Genomic DNA, 22,508 nt, shown 5'->3' with positions numbered 1-22,508 from the left:
TCTTATTATCCCATTTTGCTATATATGACCACCCAGTGATCTGGGTGACATCAATTCTAAGATAAACAAAAACATCATTACAAAGGGTTTGTTCAAATGTGCCATGATGTTGTATTTTTTATTTATTTTTGTAATGTCAAAGAATGAATATATAATGTGTATATATATTTATATAAATTAATCAATAGGAGAAAATCTAAACTAAAAGCACTTAAAGGAGACCTATGTATTTTTATTTCACAATTCTATAGCCCCACTGTATCGACACTGCAGCTCTGCTTACCTATGGATTTGAGAGGGATCACCAACCTTTTTTGAAGCTGAGAGCTACTTCGTTAATGTGAAGGGCTACCAGTTTGATACACGTCAGGAAAAAAAATCTGCTCAAATTACCTTTAATAATGTTAGAATTATAAAGTTGAGTTCGAATTATAAAGTTGAGTTAAAGTTAAGTTACTATAGAAATCCAACTATTTGCATACATGCAATTAAAATGTCATGTTCATATGTCCTCTTTAATGTCTCATTCACCTAAGATGTGATTTTCAATATAAACAATCAGATTTTTTTTTTCTTTTATTGTTTTCCAACAGCATAAACAAAAATGGAAAGCTTGGTGTTTCTTGACCTGAGTGTCAACTTCCAGTGTTGTTTTACATGTCATGTTGGTTCATTGTTTAAGCACTGTACATCTCACAAGATGCTCGCTTACGTTTGAACATTCATTTAATGTTTGCTGCTTAAGGTTTTTACTGGGCAGAGCTTGGAAATTCACATTATTGCCCATGCAAGTGTGACATTTGTGCAACAATAAAATCTTGTAAAATCCCGTTTTTTTTTGTTGTTGTTTTTTTTTGGGATCGAGAACATACTCACATGGCTTTCAGGTTAGTCTTCATTCTCTTCGGTGTTTATTAACTCATTTGCTCCCAATAACGTGTAAATACGTTTTTTTAACGTTGTAAGTGTCCCAAAGACGTATTTATACGTTTTTTTTGTTTGTTTTTTTTTTTGTTTTTTTTTATGCTAGAGCATACAGAAGGCTTTGATGCAGCCTCTCAGCTGCAAGAACGGTTGCAGAAATGGTAGTTATTACACAAACGGCCAGCAGATGGCAGCAGAACAAAGGAGATCAACCAGGGCCATCTAGAAAAAAAGCTAAATTACTTACAATTTTAAATAGATTTGTGAAAACTGATGAAACTTAGCTCTCTTCTAATGCTAATTGCTGCAGAACGGAAACAGATAGAAACATACTCTTTTATTCCTGATGAAAGAAGAGACTTTAATCTATCTTTTGGTAGGTTCCATGCTTTTATAGCAATTGAACACAATATTCTGTGGGCCATGCAAAATCAGTCAAAATTCAGTAAAACAGCCGGGAGCGAACGGGATTGCTTCTGTGAAAATGGCTGGGAGTGAATGAGTTAATTATGAAATTTCCTCTGACAGGGTCCGGGCCTTTTTTTTTTTTTTAAGTCCTGTTGAAAGGTATATTTTGTTAGACACATTACACACTGATCTAGAACATGTGCATGCGCTACCATTTGCATCGAGCGCTTGATAATTTTGAAGTGAGATATTAAGTTAGGGTTCACATAACTGTAATAATATTTAAGCAAAATATGGAACACCAGTTTTCAAAAGCTGAGTATTTGCTTCACCAAAATAATCAATCCATTCTGCTACTCTTCTGCCACCGTCTGGCCATAAATAGAACTGACCTGATATTGTCGTTGCCATGACAACAGTTCTCCGTTAGCTGGTGATGAGGCAAACGGGTAGCAATCAGAACTCTGACATCAGAAAAAAAATATATAAAAAATTAGACATGAGGAATTGTGTACCATAATTTGAGTTAATTTATTCTGAGCCTTTTCACAACATGTACAGTATGGTGTACAAAGATGTACTACATACTTGGAGAGCCATAGAGTAAATAGTTGGTAGGTTACTGGTGGATAGAGGTCACAAAATAACCCAACGGAAATGGACTAAACTGTTGCGTGCAACTGTGTATTGCCTTAGCAACAGTCATGGAAATTGTTTGGAAATACTGAGAAAGACTTCACATTTCAAACTGCATGTGTATTACAGAGCACGCCTATTGATCCTATTGAACATTAACTGTAACTGTTTTGAAGATGAAACCCGAGAGGTCTGACTAAGTCTTTTCTGCACAGGAAAAAATAAAAAATAAAACAAACTCCAGTTCCACTTTGGTATATAACTTGACAGAGAAGAAAACAAAATCATCTGGCACTGTGAACAGTTGGCATCAAGCAGAAACATGTCATAGTGGAAATATATAGCGGAAATAACAGATTTGTTGACAAGCAGCAGGGAGCAGCACAGTTAGGAGTCCCAAGTCTTTCAGTATTAGTGCCAGACGTACGGTAGCTTTCTCCATTAGGTTATCCTCAGGTTGGTTAATTTTCTCCCAACTTCCTTCATCATAAATAACTATAAACACGTCCTATACAGAAAACAACCAACATCCTTTTCCCCTTTTCGCTTATTCTTGTTTGTATTATTTCTTAAATGGTGTCAGTCTGCTGATATTGTGCCAGAAGGTGGAAGCTTTGCGCTTGGGTTCTTCCAGCATGAAGACGTGCTGCTGTGGTAAGGCCGTGGGGAGGGAGGGATGCTTCTGTCTCAGGAGTAAGTCGTAGTAGGGTCTGCTCACCACTGAGAAAATTCACATACAATCATATATGCGTCATTTTCTAATCTAGAATCAGCTACAGCTGCCTGATGAATTATGAAAACTAAAATGTCACACTGAAAAGATGGTTGATACCTTTGGGTGTCCCAGATAAGCATCTTTTGCAGGCATTCACAATGGCCTGTTTTTTCTGGTCTTCTGTGAGAGTAAACCCTTTGGAAAGAAAAAGAAAGAAAAATTCTGTTACTTTCCAAATTCAGACTATATGTGAATAGTTTCAAAGCAGTAGACTGGTAGTAAAAAAATAAATAAATAAAAACTAGTGGTGCCAGGCAATTAAAATTGTTAATTGTTAACTCGCACTGAATGTACAATAAAATGTAAAAGTTAAGACACTTAACATAAAAGTGGAAAAAATGTTAAATACAAATATGGCTGCATCTTTTAGTCATTGATAAAAGTAATTTCATAATTCATAAAATTTAGTTAAAATTAAGCTGTACTGTACTGTAAAAAATGAGTGCAATATTGATTGTGTTGGTCATTATCTGCCACTAGATGGCATAATTGCATTTGTCAGACATTGGTGACAGCTCTGTATTTTTATTTTCCTATTAAGTAACTTGTGAAACTCTGCACATTTTTAAAAATTGTAAAATACAACTTGACCCCAGTCTCCACAAATATATGCATGATTATTACATTTAGTATGACTAAATTTTAACATGGAAGTGTCTGCTGCGTTGAGACTGGAATTCCCCCATTGCAGGCTTCCCATACTCTTGCGTTTAAAAAATAATAAATAAATAGTGGTGTTAAAGGATCTTTAAATTAACTCAAAATTGATGAAAAAGAAAAACAGCTTTGCTTATATACAGTCAGTGTACAATTCAAATTATGATACCACAAAATACATATTTTAGGAGCAACTGAAAAATGTTTCAAATCCGGGGGATTTGATTGTTTCATTTGTTTGGACATCCAACTGTTTTCTATAAAACATATAAAGAAAATGTAAAGAAACAAAATGGTTTTACAAAGCGTAATTAATTTTCTTTGTTTTGCACCGTTCAATAAAATCCTAAAAGTGGATTGCCGACTGTTGCGCAACGTTGTGAAGCTGAAACCTCATACGGTAGCTTCTTCTCCCACAAAATGATCATATTAAATCTTAAAAGACAACACAAACTGCACACGTAACACATCAGACCTGTCTCCCGGTCGGACTGGACCCGCCTCCTCTCTTCAGCGAAGGCTCGCATCCACCGTTGTTTCTGTTCGGGCTTCTTGGCGCACAGGAGGTGGACCTCATCACCAGAAAGCGATTGCAGCTTCAGCGTGTTTTTGACGCTGATGTTAAAGTGGTTCTCCTTGCCATCCTCGACATCGATGACCTCCATGTGGTCCATGTCCAGGCGACCTTTATAATATAGCATGTCCCGGCGCAAAAGGTCCTATAATGGTTCATAAGAATATCATTTTTCATCACAACTATTTGGCATTTAATAAATAAAGCTTTTGTTATTTGGGCCAGAAAGATTAAATCTGCCAGACTAACAGCACCGCATCTTCAATAACATGCAAAAATGCCCTTTTAGGAACTTTGAGCAGTATTAGATAATATTAAATATCAAATATTTCTCGATTCTGTCCACCCACGAATAACACAGAGAAATGGGGTCTGAAACGGAACCAAATAATATTGTGAATACTTGTTCTTTTCAAGTTGTAAATGATTCGAAAACAGTGCTCTGACCTTTTTGCAGTACACAATCTGATGGTCAAACAGGAAAAACATTCTCTGTTGACTCCTGGCATGTGGTAGAGACAGTTTGGTCAACTCTCCAGAGAAGATGAGATCCGAACTCCTGCTCAGTACGTCTGCACCCTGCACAGAAATAAAAATGTACAAAATGTGCCATGCTACCCAGCCCAACAGTTGTTCTATTAAAGGCTATAACGTGATTTTTTTTTTTTTTTAGCAAATATACCTCCCAGCCCTCTATGGAACTCTGCCACCGGGCAATCTTTTCAATATTCTCAAGGCGTCGTTTCCTCTCATTGATGAGCCTGGCCACATTCTTCATTGCATTTAGGGCAGCTTCCACATCTTTATACTCCCTAAGGATCAAACAGTAGTTTATGGATTGGGACCAACCAAGTTCTATATACTGTCATCACACTGTTTCTGCAGGTGTCAGAAAATTGAATGTAATGCTTTTTAATGCAGTTTTTTTTTAAATATAAATTAAACAAATTTAATGCCACGTCGTACCGCATGTATACATAATTTTATACATTTTTCATACTCTTGTTAACTCATTCACTGCCATTGACGGAAAAAGACGTCAAATGATGCATTTTTTTTTTTTTTTTTGCTCGTCTGGCAATGAATGTGTTAATTGACATAAAAGTGGAAAAAAATGTTAACCTAATCCATCCATCAATCCATCCATCCATGCATTCATTTTCTTAACCGCTCATTCCTCACAAGGGTCACGGGCGGAGCTGGCGCCCATCTCCGCTGGCTCTAGGCAGTAGGCGGGGGACACCCTGGGCTAGTTGCCAGCCAATCGCAGGGCACACAGAGACGAACAACCATCCACACTCACACACACACCTAGCGACAATTCGGAGCGCTAACCTAATACAAATGTTTGTATTTTTAGTTTATTGATACAATAATTTCAGCGTAAATTAAGTTAGAATGCGGTTCACTTTTTGCGGTCTCATTATATTGCTGATTTTTTATTTTTTTTTGGAGTGCAATTCTGCCTGTATTTTTTTAAGTAATGTACCTATTATATGAAATTTATGAAGGTTTTAACACTGAGAATGTTTAAACGAGAAAAATCTGAGGAAAAAGTAAATGCCTCAATGAGAAAAGTGTATAAACAGTGTGGTGAGGGGTATTAGAGCCTTAAAATATAAAGCTAGCTACTTTAATTTATTGCGGGTATTTTTTGGAACCTAACCTCAGCGGAAAATGAGGGAACACTTTTCAGATGAAAAAGATATATACATTTAGAAGCGTGAAACATTAAGCCAGATTTGTGTAGTGGTCATTTTTCTGCCACTAGGTGGCATTAGCATTTCATGTTGGATATACTTTATTTTCCCTTTCAAACTAAGAGCAAATTAATTGGCGCTTGAAGCATTTTGTAGACTCCTGCCCATTTTGTTCATCATGAATTACAACTAGAGTACCCATACAAAACCCAGTGAGTAACTTAGCTTGGTGCTAAATGCGAACCAGCAGCCTACCAATGGTGTTTTCCTGTAGTTAATGCTTCTGGACATCATATTTAATATGTGTCATCTCTTTTTAGTCGAATTGGTACATCAGTCCCATTCATCCCTTTGTTTAAGAACCCTGTTTGAATGTTTGTCATGTTTGCAGTCACCTGTGCTGTGGGTTGGTATATTTGAGCAGCTCGGCTAGCTGCAATGGATACTTGCAGATCTTCTGGACCGGCGTGAGCAAGAATCCGTCCAGAGAAATATCAATCATCTTCTGGAGGAGTCGACAGGCCTCAAAGAAGAACACATACTTGCTCGCCTTCATGAGCAAGGAGAGCTGGATGCAGGCGTTGGGATGATTGTTGCAGTACTCGGAATAGATCTGGAAATGTATTTGCTGTGTGCAAGATGGAAGGATGACGAGTTAGAGGTGGCTGGATAATCGTAATTCCTGTTGTGTGTGAGCTTACATGTTCAAGGAAGCAGCAGCCAATTTCACTAAGATGTGGTTGCTCTTTGTTGTACTTCTTCTCTAGATTCTTTAGGAACTTTCTCTGGAACTTGTAGATCTCCTCCACATTGCCGAAGATGGTGTGAAGCTGCTCCTCTGTGAACATGTCTGTCCTTTTGCGGCACTGTTTGATATAACCCTGCAGATAAAACCAGGATCAGAATTTCCGACGCCGAGCTAAATTCAAACGAGAATTACGAGCTGAAGCCGACCTCACAGATGTCTTTTAGGTGCTTGATGTAATCTCGCTCTGTGCTCATGATCTCTTTGATGACATTTGCCCTCATCAGCTCCTTGCTGGGCAGTCCAGGCCCCAGGAACATTCCAAGGCCGAGCCATTCTTTGCCTCCGGTGGACTCGGCCACCTCCAGGTGGGTTTGAAAGTCCTCTGTGGGCTCATCCTGGTTCACACGCAACTAACGGACGGAAGAAGAACATAATTTGTTTTACGCTCACTGTTGATCGCATCCAATAATTTCTTTTGCGTCCTCATTTTTGACTCACCCGAACAAAGCAGGACGGAAACCAGCCCTCATTGTCTATGATACGACCCCACCACCACTCCTTGTTGGTGGCATCCACCACTTCGATGACATCACCAGCCTTAAAGCCGAGCTCCTGGTCATCCATGGTGACGTGATCCCAGAGCGCTTCGGCGTACACCACGTTGCCATCGCTGATAAGCTGCAGGGAAGCAACGCAGGAAGGATGGAGGTCAAACGTGTGGTGTCTGAGAAATAGGATCCCAAATGCAGACACAAATAAGATTGTATCTATTTATTCACATTGAGAAGCAGAACCTATGTGAGCTGTACACAGGAACAGTTAACTCATTCACTGCCATTGACGGAAAAAGATGTCAAATGATGCATTTTTTTCTGGTCTGGCAATGAATGTGTTAATAAATAACTAAGAAAAAAAAATCAAAGTGGCCTTTTGCAGCTTTCTATTTTTCTGTATGTGGCCCTCAGAGGAAAAAGTTTGGACACCCCTGCTGTACATTAAATCAACAATTTATAATTGCTTAATTGATTTTTACCATGTTTAACTCATTCACTGCTATTGACGGAAAAAGACGTCAAATGATGCATTTTTTTTTTCTGGTCTGGCAATGAATGTGTTAAGCAATAATCCGGCAAAACACACACAATTCTCAGACCCTTAAATAGACAGTCAAACAATCTCATTGGTTGTGGCTAGACATGTGAGTACTAGTACTGACATGGAATTCTCTGATTGGCTGTTGACTCCGTAATTACAGATAGTTCCTGACATCAACAAACATCATATAGCATAAAAGATCCTTGACATCATATAGTCCAGACATCGTATAGCCTAAAACTAGTTGAAACTGGATGCTGTTACATCAATACCAAAACATACACGTAACGGGTCATGAACTCTTACTCAAACTTAACCAAGACATGAGACAAGACCCAAACAAGGCGTGACCCCAGACACAAGACAAGACCCAAACATTACTCCTGCATGACTCGAGTCATGACAAAACGGGTGTTGCAATGAGGAATTATTTGACATTACTGATTTTTTTTCAGGGCCGATACCGATTATTAGTAGTCAAGGAGGCTGATAACAGATATTTCAAGCCGGTATTCATTTGCAGGTCAAGAGAAAATATTACTGTAAATTACTTTTTCTTTTAATTAAAAGGTTATCTGCAGCTGCCTTTTGCCAGCTATCTTTCTACGCCACCTGTTGCATCCCTTTGCCAATAATAAACATATAAAGAAAGGACAGCTTTGTTTAAAAATTAGAGCAAAAAATGCAAGGGAGCATGTTAAGAAAATTGAAAACTAAGCAAGTAAATAGCTTCCTAAAGTTTTATATTATAAATATAAAGTTTTAAAAACATTTCAACATAATTTCTTAATTTAATTTTATTTTTTTCTTTTATAAAAAAAAATGTAGGGAGTTCCCAGTGTCAGCATTTTTTATAAAATAAATTTAAATAAATATAAATTAAAAGTTAACTGTATCTCACTGAGTGACAAATGCTAATTTAGAGTTTCCATCAAAGTTAAGTTTTAAAAGATCTTCACAGACAGTGAAAAATTGTCTGAACGTGACAAATAAAAACTTCATTAAGCATTCGCCGCTTAGTGAGATAGTAACTTTATCGACCTTCAGATTTGTGAACGGGCCCATGCCGATATTTGTCAAAATAGTCAGTCCATCCCAATTCAACATTATTAACGCATTTGCTCCCAAAAATTTATAAATACGTTCTATTTTAAATATTAACAATGTACCAAAGACGTATTTATACGTTTTTTTATGCTAGAAAATACAGATGCAGCTTTGATGCAGCCTCTGAACTGAAGAGAACGGTTGAAGCAATGGTAGTTATTCCAAAAACGGCCAGCAGGTGGCAACAGAGTATAAGAGATCAAGGCGGGTCTTGTTGGAACAGGCTGTTTTCCCCACAGTTTTAAACAGATTTGTGAATAATGATGAAACTTAGCTATATTCAAATGTTAATTGCTGCAAAACGGAAACAGATAGAAATATACTTTTTTTTTCCCTGATGAAAAGGGAGACTTTTTTTTTTTTTTTTTTGGGTAGGTTCCATGTTTTTATAGCAATAGAGAGCGAAGGGGTCGCTTCAGTTGAAGTGGCTGGGAGTGAATGAGTTAACTTTTAAAAATAAGTCAAAATTTACATATATTGTGTAGATGAGATTAAGGCATAATCTCATACAGATCAATAAACCAAGATCACCTTTTGCAAAGTAACACGCAAACAAAACCATCACAAGACAAATAGCTTCAAACTGTTTTTATTGTTTCAATACATTAAAACAAGTTTGAAATCAATTTAAGATTCCTTTTCTCAGTCAGTCACACGCGCACAATGATGTCACACATCTTGAATGAAAAAGTGAAGATTTAGTAAGCACATATCGAGTTGCTGAGCCAAGACCAGTTAGTAAACAACAGCATATCTCTGAGCAGCAATTCTTCCATGTTTATAAAAGAGTGCCTATTTGCAGTGTCTTGCAAAATGTAGTTTAGGATTTTGCTTGGAAAATAATAAGACATTGAGGCTGGTTCAGTGGAATTTCTTTCAAAGCGTGTCAGACAAATTTCAGGATTGGTGTCACAAAAGATTCATTTAAACTACCTTCAGGAACATTTGGAAGAATTCTTCAGGGGTCTTCCGCAACTCTGTCCCCTTGATGTCCGCCTTGCGCTTGAGGAGACGGGAAAAAAATCAGTTGTGGTCATGAAGGTTGCTCCAGCTCATCTCAGCCAGGAACTGTCAGATGCTCAAGGCATGGTGAGCAGACGCCTTGTCATGGTGAAGCAGCCACGAGTTGTCCTGTCACAACTGAATGAAGCAGCCACCGCAGGATGTCTTTGTTGACGTGCGTCTCAGTTGATCGTGTGACCCACATTGAAGGATTCGAAATCTTTTTTTAACACCAATCCTGGAACATTACTGACACGCCTTGTTACGTTTTGTCATATAAGCAAAAGCAGAAGGACAAAAATAGGCAGAGAAATTGGTTGGATGTGTGTATTAGCAAAAATAATCAAAGCAATAACTGAAACCCTCCCAAAAGGTTTGTCATAGACAGCACAAGATGGCAGCAAAGCACTAGTTTTGTCTAAAAAAAAAAAATTCAGTGATGCCTTGAGATCTACCTGTCGTGAGTTTTCTGAGATATGAGCACTTTTTTACTGTTGTCTTGAGATACAAGCAAAAATGTGAAATACAAGTGGACTTCAAACTCCCACCACTAGATGGCAGCAGAAAACTCACAAAATCTGGTCACCATCAGTTAACATTGTTTTTTTGTTTGTTTGTTTTTTTGGCATTGGATGGACAGTATCAGCTTGCATTGTGGAGAGCGAATGTTATTGTGTTTGTATAGTATAATACTGTTGAGTGCATTTTTTTCTTGTGAAAAATGGCATTAGAAATTATTATTAGTGGTAGTGAACATGCATTTCTATGGGAAATGAGTCTTTGAGATACAAGTGTGATCTCAGAACAAAACAAGGTCACATCTCAGGGCACCACTGTTGCTCCATGGAACAAATATGCCACAAGATGTCGGCAAAGCACTAGTTTTATCTAAATGAAGCTCCTCAAGTCATTACAACATGTTTCCTTGTTGCACCAAGATACCACAAGATGGTGCCAAAGTAATACTTTGCTTTGTAATTGCTTTGGCCTGGGCACAAAAACAGCAAATCGGTGAGTTTCTCAGCAAATAACAGTGGATAGGTTCATTACAAAAAAAAAAAAAAAAAAAGTGAAACGTTTCAAAAGTGCATTGTTCTGCTTTGTTTTTAATACAATTCTTCCTTGATTCTGCTGAATGTTGACTGATTATGAGACTGATAATCAAAGCATACTTCAAGACAGCATTTTGTTTTCAGCAGCTCTGAACAGATACAAAAAAAGAAAAACATATCTGAGCGATGTTAAGCTTTTGCCAGTGAAAAGGACATTACATATATAGGCAAAGAGTAAGTCGGGTCGGCCAAACACCCATTCCCTTTTTTAGACCCCCATCGATCCCAGAAGCCGAGCTCCCCTAAAAGGCAGCCGTCCTTTATGGTGGAAACATTCTGGATTTGGTTTTGCCGAACGCATGAGGCGTGGTCCTTGTCCTACTGGAAAGCCAGCAGGAACATGAGCACCACGTTGATGATGATGAGCAGCATCATGATGAAGAAAACCACCACTTTTTGCGTCTCTGGCGGGAGGTTGCAGCGCAGCACGGTGTTGACGAAGCCCATCCTCTGCCTGCTCCACCTTCCCGAACCGCTGCCGCGAGCCATCAGTTCCGTGGTGTCCGCCTCCTCCGGCTTGGGGGCTCCACACCTCCTCCGCCTGCTTCCCCTCAGCACCGAGCCCCCGCACCACACCGCGTCCTCGGGCCCCTCTTCTCGTCTGTCTTTGTCGTCGGCCCTCGGCGATTCTCTCCTCCCCCTCTCGGTGGTGGCCGATGCCTCCGCTTCTTCTCCTCCTGCCACTTTGACGACGTTCACAGGAGCCTCGGCCTGCTCGTGGAGGCTCGGTGAGCTATTTGCGGCTATGGCACGGAGCAGCCCCTCCTTTTTTCTCTCTTCTTGCGCCGCTTGCGTTCCTCTTGACGCTCAAAATATCAAGATTTATGGCAGAAGGTGATGCTGCATTTTGACTGTTTATGCCTCGTATGTCTCCTCTTACTGTCCATCATGTGCCTATCTTCTTGTTTTTGGGTGGTGATCCTCTTCCCATTCCATTGACAGAAAAAAACATCCAAAATCCAAAAATGATCGCTTGCTACCTCCACCCAGCTTTTCCTGGTAAAAAAGGATGCTCTGTGGTCTGGCGGGAGTAGCTCTGTCTGAGCCCTCCACGATCGCCCTTTTTCCTTTTGCGCACACCCTTGCAGAGCCAGCAGCCAATCAGGACAGAGAGTATGTGAGCGTATATTGGATACCAGAACGGCTGAGGCTGCGCCTTAGCAACCCCTGAAGAGGAGAGGTGGGAGTGGGGGTGGGTTGTTTGGCAGAGGCATATAAATGGAGGATAGTGGAGACGAGAGCTGAACAATGAACGGAATCGCACTTGTGCATGTGCAAATTTTACATTTAACGGGATCAACCCACAGTATTTTAAACCCTTTCAACAGTTAACTATAGGCATATAATGATTAAATCTTACCTTTGACACCATGGCGATGGAATTTTTTTATGATATATTAGGCGTTTTGCTGGTTATTTTTGTAACGCGGAAGTAAAACACCCGGTTCAGTAAAACTCCGCCTCTCCCCATGTGATTTCCGTGCCCCCGGGGAGCCGACTGAGGTCTGCGTTTGAGCACTCCTCTGTATGGCCAAACTTGACGCAAGTGCTTCAATAAACATTTGAAACAAAATGGCTCCGTTCCGCAAGAAATCGTGGTGGTGGAGGGGAGGAGAGGGAAGAAGAGAGAGGAAAGAAGAAGGAAAAAAAACTGAGCTGGTCTCGAACCGGGAACTTGCTGTTTACAGAGCAGTAAACACTATACGATTCGTTGTGTTAGGTTCAGCAGTGCAAAAGCTTTACTTGTAGTTTACACAAGTGTCAGCCATAACCTTTCTGGGATTTCAAGACAGCCAATTGTCACAATGTGAAGGATGATTGATTGCTTTGAATTCATTTGGACAGAATGTTTGCTAATAAAGGCTACTTTTGTCACTATCCCATGGAGGTCTCAGGAAACGTGGGCGTGCGTTTATTCCGTAGAGGCAGTGCGGGTGGTGGTTCCACACCTTATGACGTCAAAGAGTGCCAACAGCTCGTTTTCTCAGGTTGGGAGGGGCTGGTGCTTGGAGAGCAGAATAACCTAGAATTTCTCATAGAGGGGCGAATGGAGGAAAACACCACTTTGGTCATGTTTGAGGTGAAGAATTAGCATTTCATTTTAAAATGGCTAAAAACTCAAAGTTTATTTTTCATGTTGCTGTCCCTTTAAAATATGTGCAAAATTTAACTAAATTCCTTGACATAGCACAGAGAAGGGTGTTGTTAACACTAAATATGAACTAGATGTGCAATTTCTTCAGAAATTGCATGTGAATGCTGAAAGCGGAATGATAATATTTGAATGCATGTGGAATACATGCATGTTGTCATTAAAAATATGGGATGATGTTGAAAAAAGCAATGTCAAATGGCTTATATGAAATTGAACTTGGGCTAAAATCTGTTCCAATCAAGATTCAAACCTTGGTCTCCCATGTACTTGTCATTTGCTCTAACCACTGGACTATAGTCGACTTGTTAAAGACATTGCTATATGTAATTGTATTGAATAATGTGGAATAATACGGGAGATGTCATTGAAGCTGATAGGGATTTTATATATATATATATATATATATATATATATATATATATATATATATATATATATATATATATATATATATATATATATATATATATATATATATATATATATATATATAATGTATTTCATATTTCATGAAATATGGGATGATATTGGAAAAAAATTATAATGTGAAATGACAATGAATATGATTTTTTTTCACATAATGAATCCGGTCAATGCTACAAATAATAATAATAATAATAATTATTATTATTAGAATAATAATAACAATAATAATAATAATACACAGACAACTGGAGCAAAATGAGATTAATTATAATGAAGAAAAAAAATAGCTAGATACTCAATGAATTTCCTTCTGGAACATTCTTGAACTTCCACACAGGACACAAAATGAGCATCACTCTCCTGAGTGCTCAGTTTGGTGAAGGTTAAAAAGAGTCCTCGGTGTCACAAATTCATAACAGGCATTTTAGCATTTAATGAGTTTGCAAGCATAGTCTGAACTGTTGTACAAAAAAAAATCATTTGATATGAATTCTTTCACTTCCCATAAATGTGCTTCCTGTTAACCTGATAGGTAATTTATAATAAAATAAAAATACCTCATTGACAGCAAGCTGTTCTCCGCCACCTCCTCCTGGATGTCCAAAACAGTGAACAGAACCACAGTACTCTTCATACAACAAGTCTTCCTCACTGCCCAGCTCTTCTCCAGACCTCGACTTCTGGGAGGCCCCATCAGGCAGAGGCGCTGCAGAATGAAATGGGGTCAATGGGACAAATGGAAAGAAAGATGGCAAATTACAATTCGATCAAACGTGTGCTACATATCGAACACTAGTATGCATTGATTGCTATGTTGGGTTTGTTGAGGACTCAAATTTGCCTGTTGCACATGGGGTAAGACTAATCCCTTTTTTGATGATTCCCCATCCTGAGTAAAAAAAAAATGTAAGAGTAACTGAATTAAAAGATTCCAAAATATTACTTAAAATAGAATACAGCTAACTCACGTCAAATATAACACAAAGTACATTTAAAATCAGCTAGCGATTTTTGCATGACTTTGTTGTTGTCTTTAGTCATTGTAAGAAAAAAAACACATTTGAAATACATAGTAGTAATTACACTAAAGTTGTCTCTCAACATACATGAAACCTTGTTACTGAACCTTTTTGTCTAGAAGAGGAAAAAAAGTGAGCTCATGACTCAAAAATGACATCACCATCACAGAAATGACATCATCCAGCTAATTGTGCTAACAATGGTTAGACCAAAATATGTCCTCTTTGTATTTATTTTTTTTTATTTTTTTTTTTTCTTCAAAATGCTCAGCAGTCATGTTATCAGAATAAGACATATTAACGCTACTATCAAAGCTAGGATTGTTTGTTTTTACCTGTTAGCATGGAAGCTAACGTAATGCAGCTAGTATGGCCTTTTGAACAGGTCAAACATTAACATTGATTTGCAGCCATGTTACAGACTATTCCTGTAATTGGAGTAATACTAAAATAAAGAGCTTCTACTTGATTTAATAACGAGATTTATTTGTCCTCCAATTCTGAAACGACCTAAATTTTGTCAGCCCCGTGACTGGCCATCACGACTGGAGCACCACCCTCTGAAAGGCCCCAAGCCTGCAGAGAATACGTACAATATATGAAAAAGAGAGTGCGCTCGATATTGTGTTTCAAATAAGAAAGCCGATCTAATTTTGCAGAGCTATTATTGTGTTTTATCACGACTTTCTATGAACGCCTGCGCTTCGTGGCTACCTATCAAAGGAGCTAAAAATACTCCTGCTGTCACGCCTCATCATAGACATCACCAACAAACAAATGCCTGAGCAGGAAAATGTGTGGCCATTGTGGGACTGATAAAAAGAATTCAGTAAAGATTCATTTGGATTGCTGCGATAAATATTCATGTATGTTGATTGATTGATGTAATGTGTGGTGATTGATGACATTCATCCTACCAGGCATCATTAAAATGTTTATAAACCTATAAGATGTTCTCTAAAGGTTGACAAAAACAGATCCCAATTTAAAGTCAACAATGTCTACTGATTTTACGTTTTTGATTAATTTGCTTTCTTATTATACAGTATTTTGGTCATCCCAGAATTTTTCAACATTTAAAAAATATAACTGTAGTAATAGTGATTCCTACTTATTTGAAATGCCAAATTGCTCTTGAACACTAATAAGCAACAAGCAATTCTTACTGTAGATGCATTATGGTGATGATGTCATAAAATCGGACCAGTGCATGAACTGCTGCCCCAACAAGTTACAATGCTTTCTCGTCTTTAAAGGCACTCAATTTTTTTTCCACACTCTGGTAAGTAGAGGCAAGCAAGCGACGCGGAAGAAGAAACGGCCAAACGCCGGCGGGAAGCACTCCAGACTCACTGACCAAAATGATCTGTATGAAATGGAACCATTTTTGCAGTATACATGCAACAATTGCATATAGTCAGTGTGCATTATTGACTCAAGCATTACTTGAGTGCTCTACAAGAGTTATGTGGAAACTTGTATTACAGTATACAGTTTTTGTGTCACATTTCTTTATATTAATATTGTTTGTTATGACATCTCTTTCAAGCAACCGCTCAAGGATCGAAACTTCGCCCGCCGGTTTTTGGGAGTATGAGCACCCCTGCTAGTTTGTAAAATGTCGGGTTCGAAAAGTAGAACCAATTTTACAAACTAGTTCCCAGAAATACACTTAAAAGTATGTGCCCTTAGGGAGGACGTTACATAAATCTTTTCTTCTTTTGGCTCGCCATTTTAATGTAGAATGCTTGAAAAAAAATATCTTTGCAAACTTGAGTCGTCTCATCATCAGTAAATTCAGTAGTGGAAGAGCATGAAGTCACCCAGGATGAATGGCTATTCTACACTGACCTATATCCTAGAGAACCTTGTGCATTCTTTTTTTTTTTTTCTGATTGATGCTTTGAGACACGCATTCCTTCCATCCCTCAATTTTTCACACAAGAATTGTTTTCATGAAGTCTTAGGTATAGGTTTGGTTTACAGCCAACTTTTTGTCAAAACAACTCTAAATAAATAGTTTTCATTTTTCAGTGAGGTTCAAATCTGTTAGTTTTGTAAACAAAATGAGCGCTTCAATCTTAACGTCATAGTTTTCAATTTGCCACAGATTTCAAGCACCTCTGCTGCCCTTCTCCGGAACTCACTAGCATCTGACCTGTGCAGCACAGACTGCATTTCAAAGTAACAAAACCTCCCAAAAATGACCTGTGGGAAAATGCGGTGCGGTCAGTAGAAACCATGTTTGAACTTTTTTGGGCCATCATTCCAAAAGGCATGCTTGGCACAAACAGAACATTGTTCATGGCCAAAGGAATATTATGCATATTATGCATAAATAAAAAAATAAAATAAATTAAATAAATTAAAAAAAAACAAAGAATATTATGCATACAGTGAAGTATGGTGGTTGCAGTCTCAAAACTTTTGTTTGTATTCACCTGGAACTAGGGCCTCAAACAAGGTGGAAGGAATTGTGACTATAATAGATGCTAGAAAGAAAATGTCAGGAAAAGCCTACTTGAAAAGCTGAACTTTAGTTGGGGTACAGAGGTACTTTATTTAAATGGTGGCATGTGTGGCCTAATTCCTAATTTTGAATGTGATTGGTTAATTCTGAACATAGCCGCACGCGGTTATATGTAAGACGGTATACATGCTGCTCATACAATCACAGTATCTCGGTTGTTTATTTTTACTTCACCTCTCAAAAAATATATTTAAATTTTGCATTATTTGTGGATTTTTTTAAATTATTTATCTTGGTCTCTTTGTTTACACTGTATGTGTTGTTTAAAAACTTATAACAACCGTAACCTTTACGCTATTTTCCGTTAGCTCGCCTTTCGATGTTAGCATTAAGCTAGTGCACTTTCTAGCTAGCTAGTCTTTGTGTGCGCCTAAAAATTAATGCTACAGGATAATCTCCTATTTCTTGACAGTAGGGTGGGTGTGAAAGTGAGATCAGGTGCTTTAAAAACTCATTCAATCCCAGCCAGAAGCAATCCCGTTCGCTCCCGGCTGTTTTACTGAATTTTGACTGATTTTGCAAGGCCCACAGAATATTGCGTTCAATTGCTATAAAAGCATGGAACCTATCAAAAGAAAGATTAAAGTCTCTTCTTTCATCAGGAAAAAAAGTATGTTTCTATCTGTTACCGTTTTGCAGCAATTAGCATTAGAAGAGAGCTAAGTTTCATTAGTTTTCACAAATCTATTTAAAATTGTATGTAATTTAGCTTTTTTTCCTAGATGGCCCTGGTTGATCTCCTTTGCTCTGCTGCCTCGTGCTGGCCGTTTGTGTAATAACTACCATTTCTGCAACCGTCCTTTGCAGTTGAGAGGCTGCATCAAAGCCTTCTGTATACTTTAGCATTAAAAAAAACAACAACAACAAAAACGTATAAATACGTCTTTGGTACACTTAAAACATTAAAAACGTATTTACACGTTATTGGGAGCAAATGAGTTAAATACGGTGTTGATACGATATCTCTATACTGTAGTTTTTTTCCCCAAGTTGACTATAGTAACTTTGACATGTTACCGGTCAACCATAGTGTGTGTGAGTATATGCATGCAATTTGACCTATGACCTCAACTACTCTGTGCCATTTCACATCAGATTCAGTTTGAACTCATAAGTTCCTAACTGTAAATGTAAAGTCCAACAAACAAGGAGAGACATTGACTGTCCATCTATTCCTAAACAACTTCATGACCACGTCAACCTGTTGCCACATGTCATTTCTACATGATGATGTATATGAAGAGGTAAGACTGTGCTTATTTGGAAGAGATAAAATAGAAAGGTTACCTGTGGTGGAGTGGAGACTCTCCAGGCTCCAGTACCGAGACAGGACACCCCTCAAAGTGCCGCTCAGGCTACCGTCAAATCCCCTGATACATCCACCAACCCCAAGACCAGCGTCCACCATGCTGTCCATCATTCCGCTTGTCAGGGATGCTCCATGACAGTCAGACCCTGGCGACTCCCCTGAGCTGCCGCCGCTACCACAACTGTCCTTGGGCAGGGGCGCGCTCCCTTCTGAGGTCTGATGGGTCCGCATTTTGATGCGGACACAAACAACAAGGGAGGGAATTGTATTGAGCAATACAAAAATGAAGCGCGGCGGCTGAACAGGTCGTTTATTCTGCCACCATGGAGACTGCGCGAAGGCGAAAGACAAGGCAGCACTATTCGCTGAGGTAAGCGTCAGCTGTCGGCTTGATTATTTCTACTCCCGTGCACACAACACAAGAGTTACAGCAAGCCATCCTCGCTTCCATTCCGCTCTCTGCTCCTGTTTCTGTGTCTCTCTCCACCCTGTTTGCACACTGCCCTCTCTCGCTACTGCTCCTCTCACTCTCCTCGCTCGTTCTCTAGTTCTACAGTATAGCATGACATCACCGGGGTATTCACAGGGGGTTTCTGAGGCTCGATTATGTCAATGGCTGGCAATCGCATGTGCAGACATAAAAAAAAAAAAAAAAAAAAAGCAGTGCCAGTGGCGGCTGGTGCAGTTTTCTCCAGGGAGATGCGCACATGCACGCACACAAACCCTACATATATATGTATATGAGGTGTAACAATTAATCAATGAATCGACTACAAATCAATGTATCAAATTATTCGATCATTTTTGATTATCAAATTATCTATTTCAATTTAATTGTCCAAATGATTACAATTTCAGCTCCTCAAGAGTAAATATCCTCCGATTTCTGTCGTCTTCCATGAAAGTGGACTGATTGTCTTTGTTTTGAACCAAAATAAAACAATTGCTTTAACTTTAGAATAAAAATTATGAACATGCTTGCCTGTTTTCCTTACGTTACAGACCAAATTAGTACCTGATGTATAATTTATGTATGGTTGTGCACTGTTGATTTGAAATAATGTCCTATTTTTGCAAAAGGGGATAGATTTTTTGTTATTTAATTTAATTAGTGAATCGTTAGTTGCAGCATATATATATATATATATATATATATATATATATATATATATAAAATGGTGTTAAAGCATAAACTCATTGATTAATCACAAAAAAAATGATTGCATTAATCATGTATTAACGCATATTAATCGGAATGTTAATCTTGACCGCAGATTATCCTTTAGCTTGACAGCGGATGTTTACGTTGAAGGTCACGCAGGTTGTCTTGGAGCAATAAACATAACCACATGCTTTAAAAGTAAAGCATTTAATAAATGTTTGCATATGACATTCTGAATATTTATTCATGTCAAACTACTGGGGTCATTTTTTTTTTTTTTCATTTTAAATGATGCGATAATTAATTTAATAGAAAAAGAGGAGGATGAGTGCATTGGATCAAAAAATGCTTTTTAAATTAAGCAATTAATCATGATTAATCAAAATTCTAAGATGTGATTAATTAATTTGATTTAAAAATGTAATTGTTTGACAGCTCTAATTATACATATACATGTAATGTTTTGTTTTGTTTTGTTTTTTTATTATAATTTCGAATTTCATGCCTTGATTTTACTACATGCCACAACAGGCCAGGCACCACTGAGTTCCACTAAGAAAGATGCCACATAATACGAGAAGAAGAAGAGGAGGAGGAAGAGGCCCTTTGGAAATTCAACAGAGTGAGTGAACGAACAGATACTTACAAAAATTTGAAACGTGTCTTCTCCAGCCCAGACAATCCAGACCAACTGGGGTGCTCTGTGAGAAACAGTGATCCTTGAGGGACAACCGTCCGAACGCCTTGTTGGGTCCGACGGTAACTCTGGTTTTAGTCTGTCAGAATGAGAAACATATTTGTTCAACACTGTCCTTTTGTCAATATATACATCTCTGTCTAATAAAATAACACTGACGCAATCTAATATCTATCAATCCTGTCAAGCATGATAGGGCTTACCTTTGAATTAAAAGTTCCAGATTTATTTGTGCTTTCTACATTCGGCTCCGTTATTTCAGTGACTTCAATGTAAACTTGATTGGTACTTGATTGATTTTGGTCTTGTGGTAATTTGGAGTTCTCTGCTATAAGATAGCCTTGGCTACCCATTGAGCAAATGTCCCTGGTGCTGAATTTCAAAGGTACAGTAGAATTGTCTGAGTTTTTCTTCCCAGTCTTATGTTTTTTTCCCACACACATTGCAAACACCTTTCTGTGGTTGTGCTGAAGCGATAGTGACTTCATCCTTCTGGTTTTACTCGGAACGATGCAGAATCGGTCCGATGGTGCAGGCTGAACCTTAAGTCCAACAAGAGCTTTGAGAGAATCCTCCACCTCACGACGAAGATCCGAATCTGAAATTGTGTGGTCATCCCGTGAGTGGGTACGGTATTCGGAAGCGTAGCCTCCTCCTATCGTTTTCTGGCTCAGTTTGAAGACGTTATCACCTAAGCCACAATCATCTGTTCCGCATCCTTGAAATAGTTGAGGCGGTTCTTCAAGGGATTCTTGAGGCTGGGGAGACCAAAAAAAACAACAGAAATTACATTGCAGTAATGCCCTTTCAAAATAAATCTAAGAATGGGATTCAAAACTGAAATCAAACAAACACGATTCAACCAATCAATCACCGAGTAAATTTCTACTGTCAGTTCTTTATCACTCATCGAAGATTGCTTAGTTTGATACTTTTCACTGGTATAGGGGGCATCTACAAGCTCAAGTGGAATGTTGTTGCCTAGCAACAAGGCAGACATGTTTAGGATTGTTTTGAATTGGCTTGAGCTCCTATAATTTGATTTCTATTACCTAATTAATTATTTGAGGAAAGTCTATCTACTTTTTTTTGTGTTTTTTTTTTTTTTGCAGTGTACACGTAAATGCTTCACCAAGCTTGCATTACAAGTAAACAAAAAAGTGTAACTGTCATGAATTTGCTCTCATGTAGTCCAACAGTTTGTTGTAATTGGTAACTTCTGCACCAGCCAAAAATATTTGATGTTTTTAAAGTCAAGTCATACATATACTTACTTTGCTGTGTATCAATGTGCAGGCTGCATCCAGCAACAAAATGCAAAAGCGCGTAGAAAACCAACTTAGCACTGCTCCCATGGCGGATCTTCCACTTGTTGTATCCAAACAAGTTCAGAATGTCAAGTCTTAATCCAGACTACGTGCATGAAGCCTTCTCTGTTCCCCATTTAGGTCCCATTCTATAAAATCAACAAATTTGAGATTAATGATCCTCTTGTTCCTTCATCCGAGTCTCTTGAGCTCACAAGGAAAAAGAAAACCTTTCCCTCCATGGTATTTCTCTGATCCTCCTACAGCGGCTTAATCCACCCTGAAAAGACATGTACACTGTGATCTCTGTGATAAGAAGGACAGACACTAAGATGCCTTGCTATAAATACTGTGCCGAAAAGTCAAGGAGGGCATTACGGATCACCCCATTGAGGAAAACAGCAAATGCAAAATGAATTGAAGAAAAAAGAACGCATCGATGCTTTTAATTTGCATACATATTTCATTGTGGTCATTAGTCTATCCTCCATTATTAAACTCTTTGACCGCCAAAAACGTTTAATGACGTATTCTAAAATCCGAATGAATGCCACCATAAACGTTAATTGACGTTTTTACGTTTTTTGTTTTTCTCAATGGGCAACGCTACCTTGTCATTGGGGTTGTGAAATCCAAAACAGCCACTAACTATGGCCAGCAGATGGCAGCATTGTATCCTCTTACAATAAATCATGACGGAATCTGATGAAATCTGATGCATTAGAACGTTTTCAAGGATGACGTGAATGATCAAAGCCTTCGTCACATTAAATGTAATTCACAGTGTCACTAAACAAAAAACAGTGTCAAAGTAACTGTTGTGCAAAAAAATGTATCTTTTCACAAAAAGCTTGTTTTCACTTAATTTTTTTTGTATTTTCGCTTATGTCATTCAATTACCTATTTTCAAACGGTGATTACTAAAGAACGGAATAAGGTAGAAATTTACTTTTTTTTTTCTCATGAAAGAATGGAATCTAATCTTTCATATGTGTCCACCATGTTTATGTAGTCATAACGCACAATATTCTGTTTGCTTTGAAAGATGGAGTGAAAATGTCGGGGTTGTTTTTTTTTGTATAATGTTTGGCAGTTTTTTTTTAATGAATAACTCACTTTTGGCTTATATTCGCTAGCAATGGGTTAGAACATTAAAACTGACCAG

At 38.2% G+C, this 22,508-nt stretch overlaps 1 protein-coding gene across 2 annotated transcripts; it reads right to left on the bottom strand.

Annotated features, from left to right (window-relative positions):
- Window positions 1-1,839: 1,839 nt before the first annotated feature.
- On the bottom strand, window positions 1,840-21,653 carry arhgef4 (Rho guanine nucleotide exchange factor (GEF) 4). 2 transcript variants are annotated; one of them, XM_077509137.1, is made up of 13 exons: window positions 21,311-21,653; window positions 20,240-20,794; window positions 19,986-20,115; window positions 13,877-14,025; window positions 6,921-7,100; window positions 6,629-6,832; window positions 6,376-6,555; window positions 6,070-6,302; window positions 4,657-4,786; window positions 4,422-4,553; window positions 3,876-4,119; window positions 2,801-2,878; window positions 1,840-2,688 (listed from the first exon to the last, which is right to left on the bottom strand). In XM_077509137.1, the coding sequence occupies exons 1-13, from the start codon at window positions 21,389-21,391 to the stop codon at window positions 2,531-2,533; spliced, it is 2,454 nt and encodes an 817-aa protein (XP_077365263.1). In that variant the 5' UTR covers window positions 21,392-21,653; the 3' UTR covers window positions 1,840-2,530. The 2 variants fall into 2 exon arrangements, with proteins under 2 accessions (XP_077365263.1, XP_077365264.1); XM_077509138.1 differs by lacking the exons at window positions 19,986-20,115; window positions 20,240-20,794; window positions 21,311-21,653 and adding an exon at window positions 18,156-18,838.
- Between the last annotated feature and the right edge of the window lie 855 nt (window positions 21,654-22,508).

Source organism: Festucalex cinctus, chromosome 20 (genome assembly GCF_051991245.1).
Source record: "Festucalex cinctus isolate MCC-2025b chromosome 20, RoL_Fcin_1.0, whole genome shotgun sequence".
Taxonomy (NCBI): domain Eukaryota; kingdom Metazoa; phylum Chordata; class Actinopteri; order Syngnathiformes; family Syngnathidae; genus Festucalex; species Festucalex cinctus.
The sequence above is the reverse complement of the archived record's forward strand: the minus strand, read 5'-3'. Positions and strand labels throughout refer to the sequence as shown.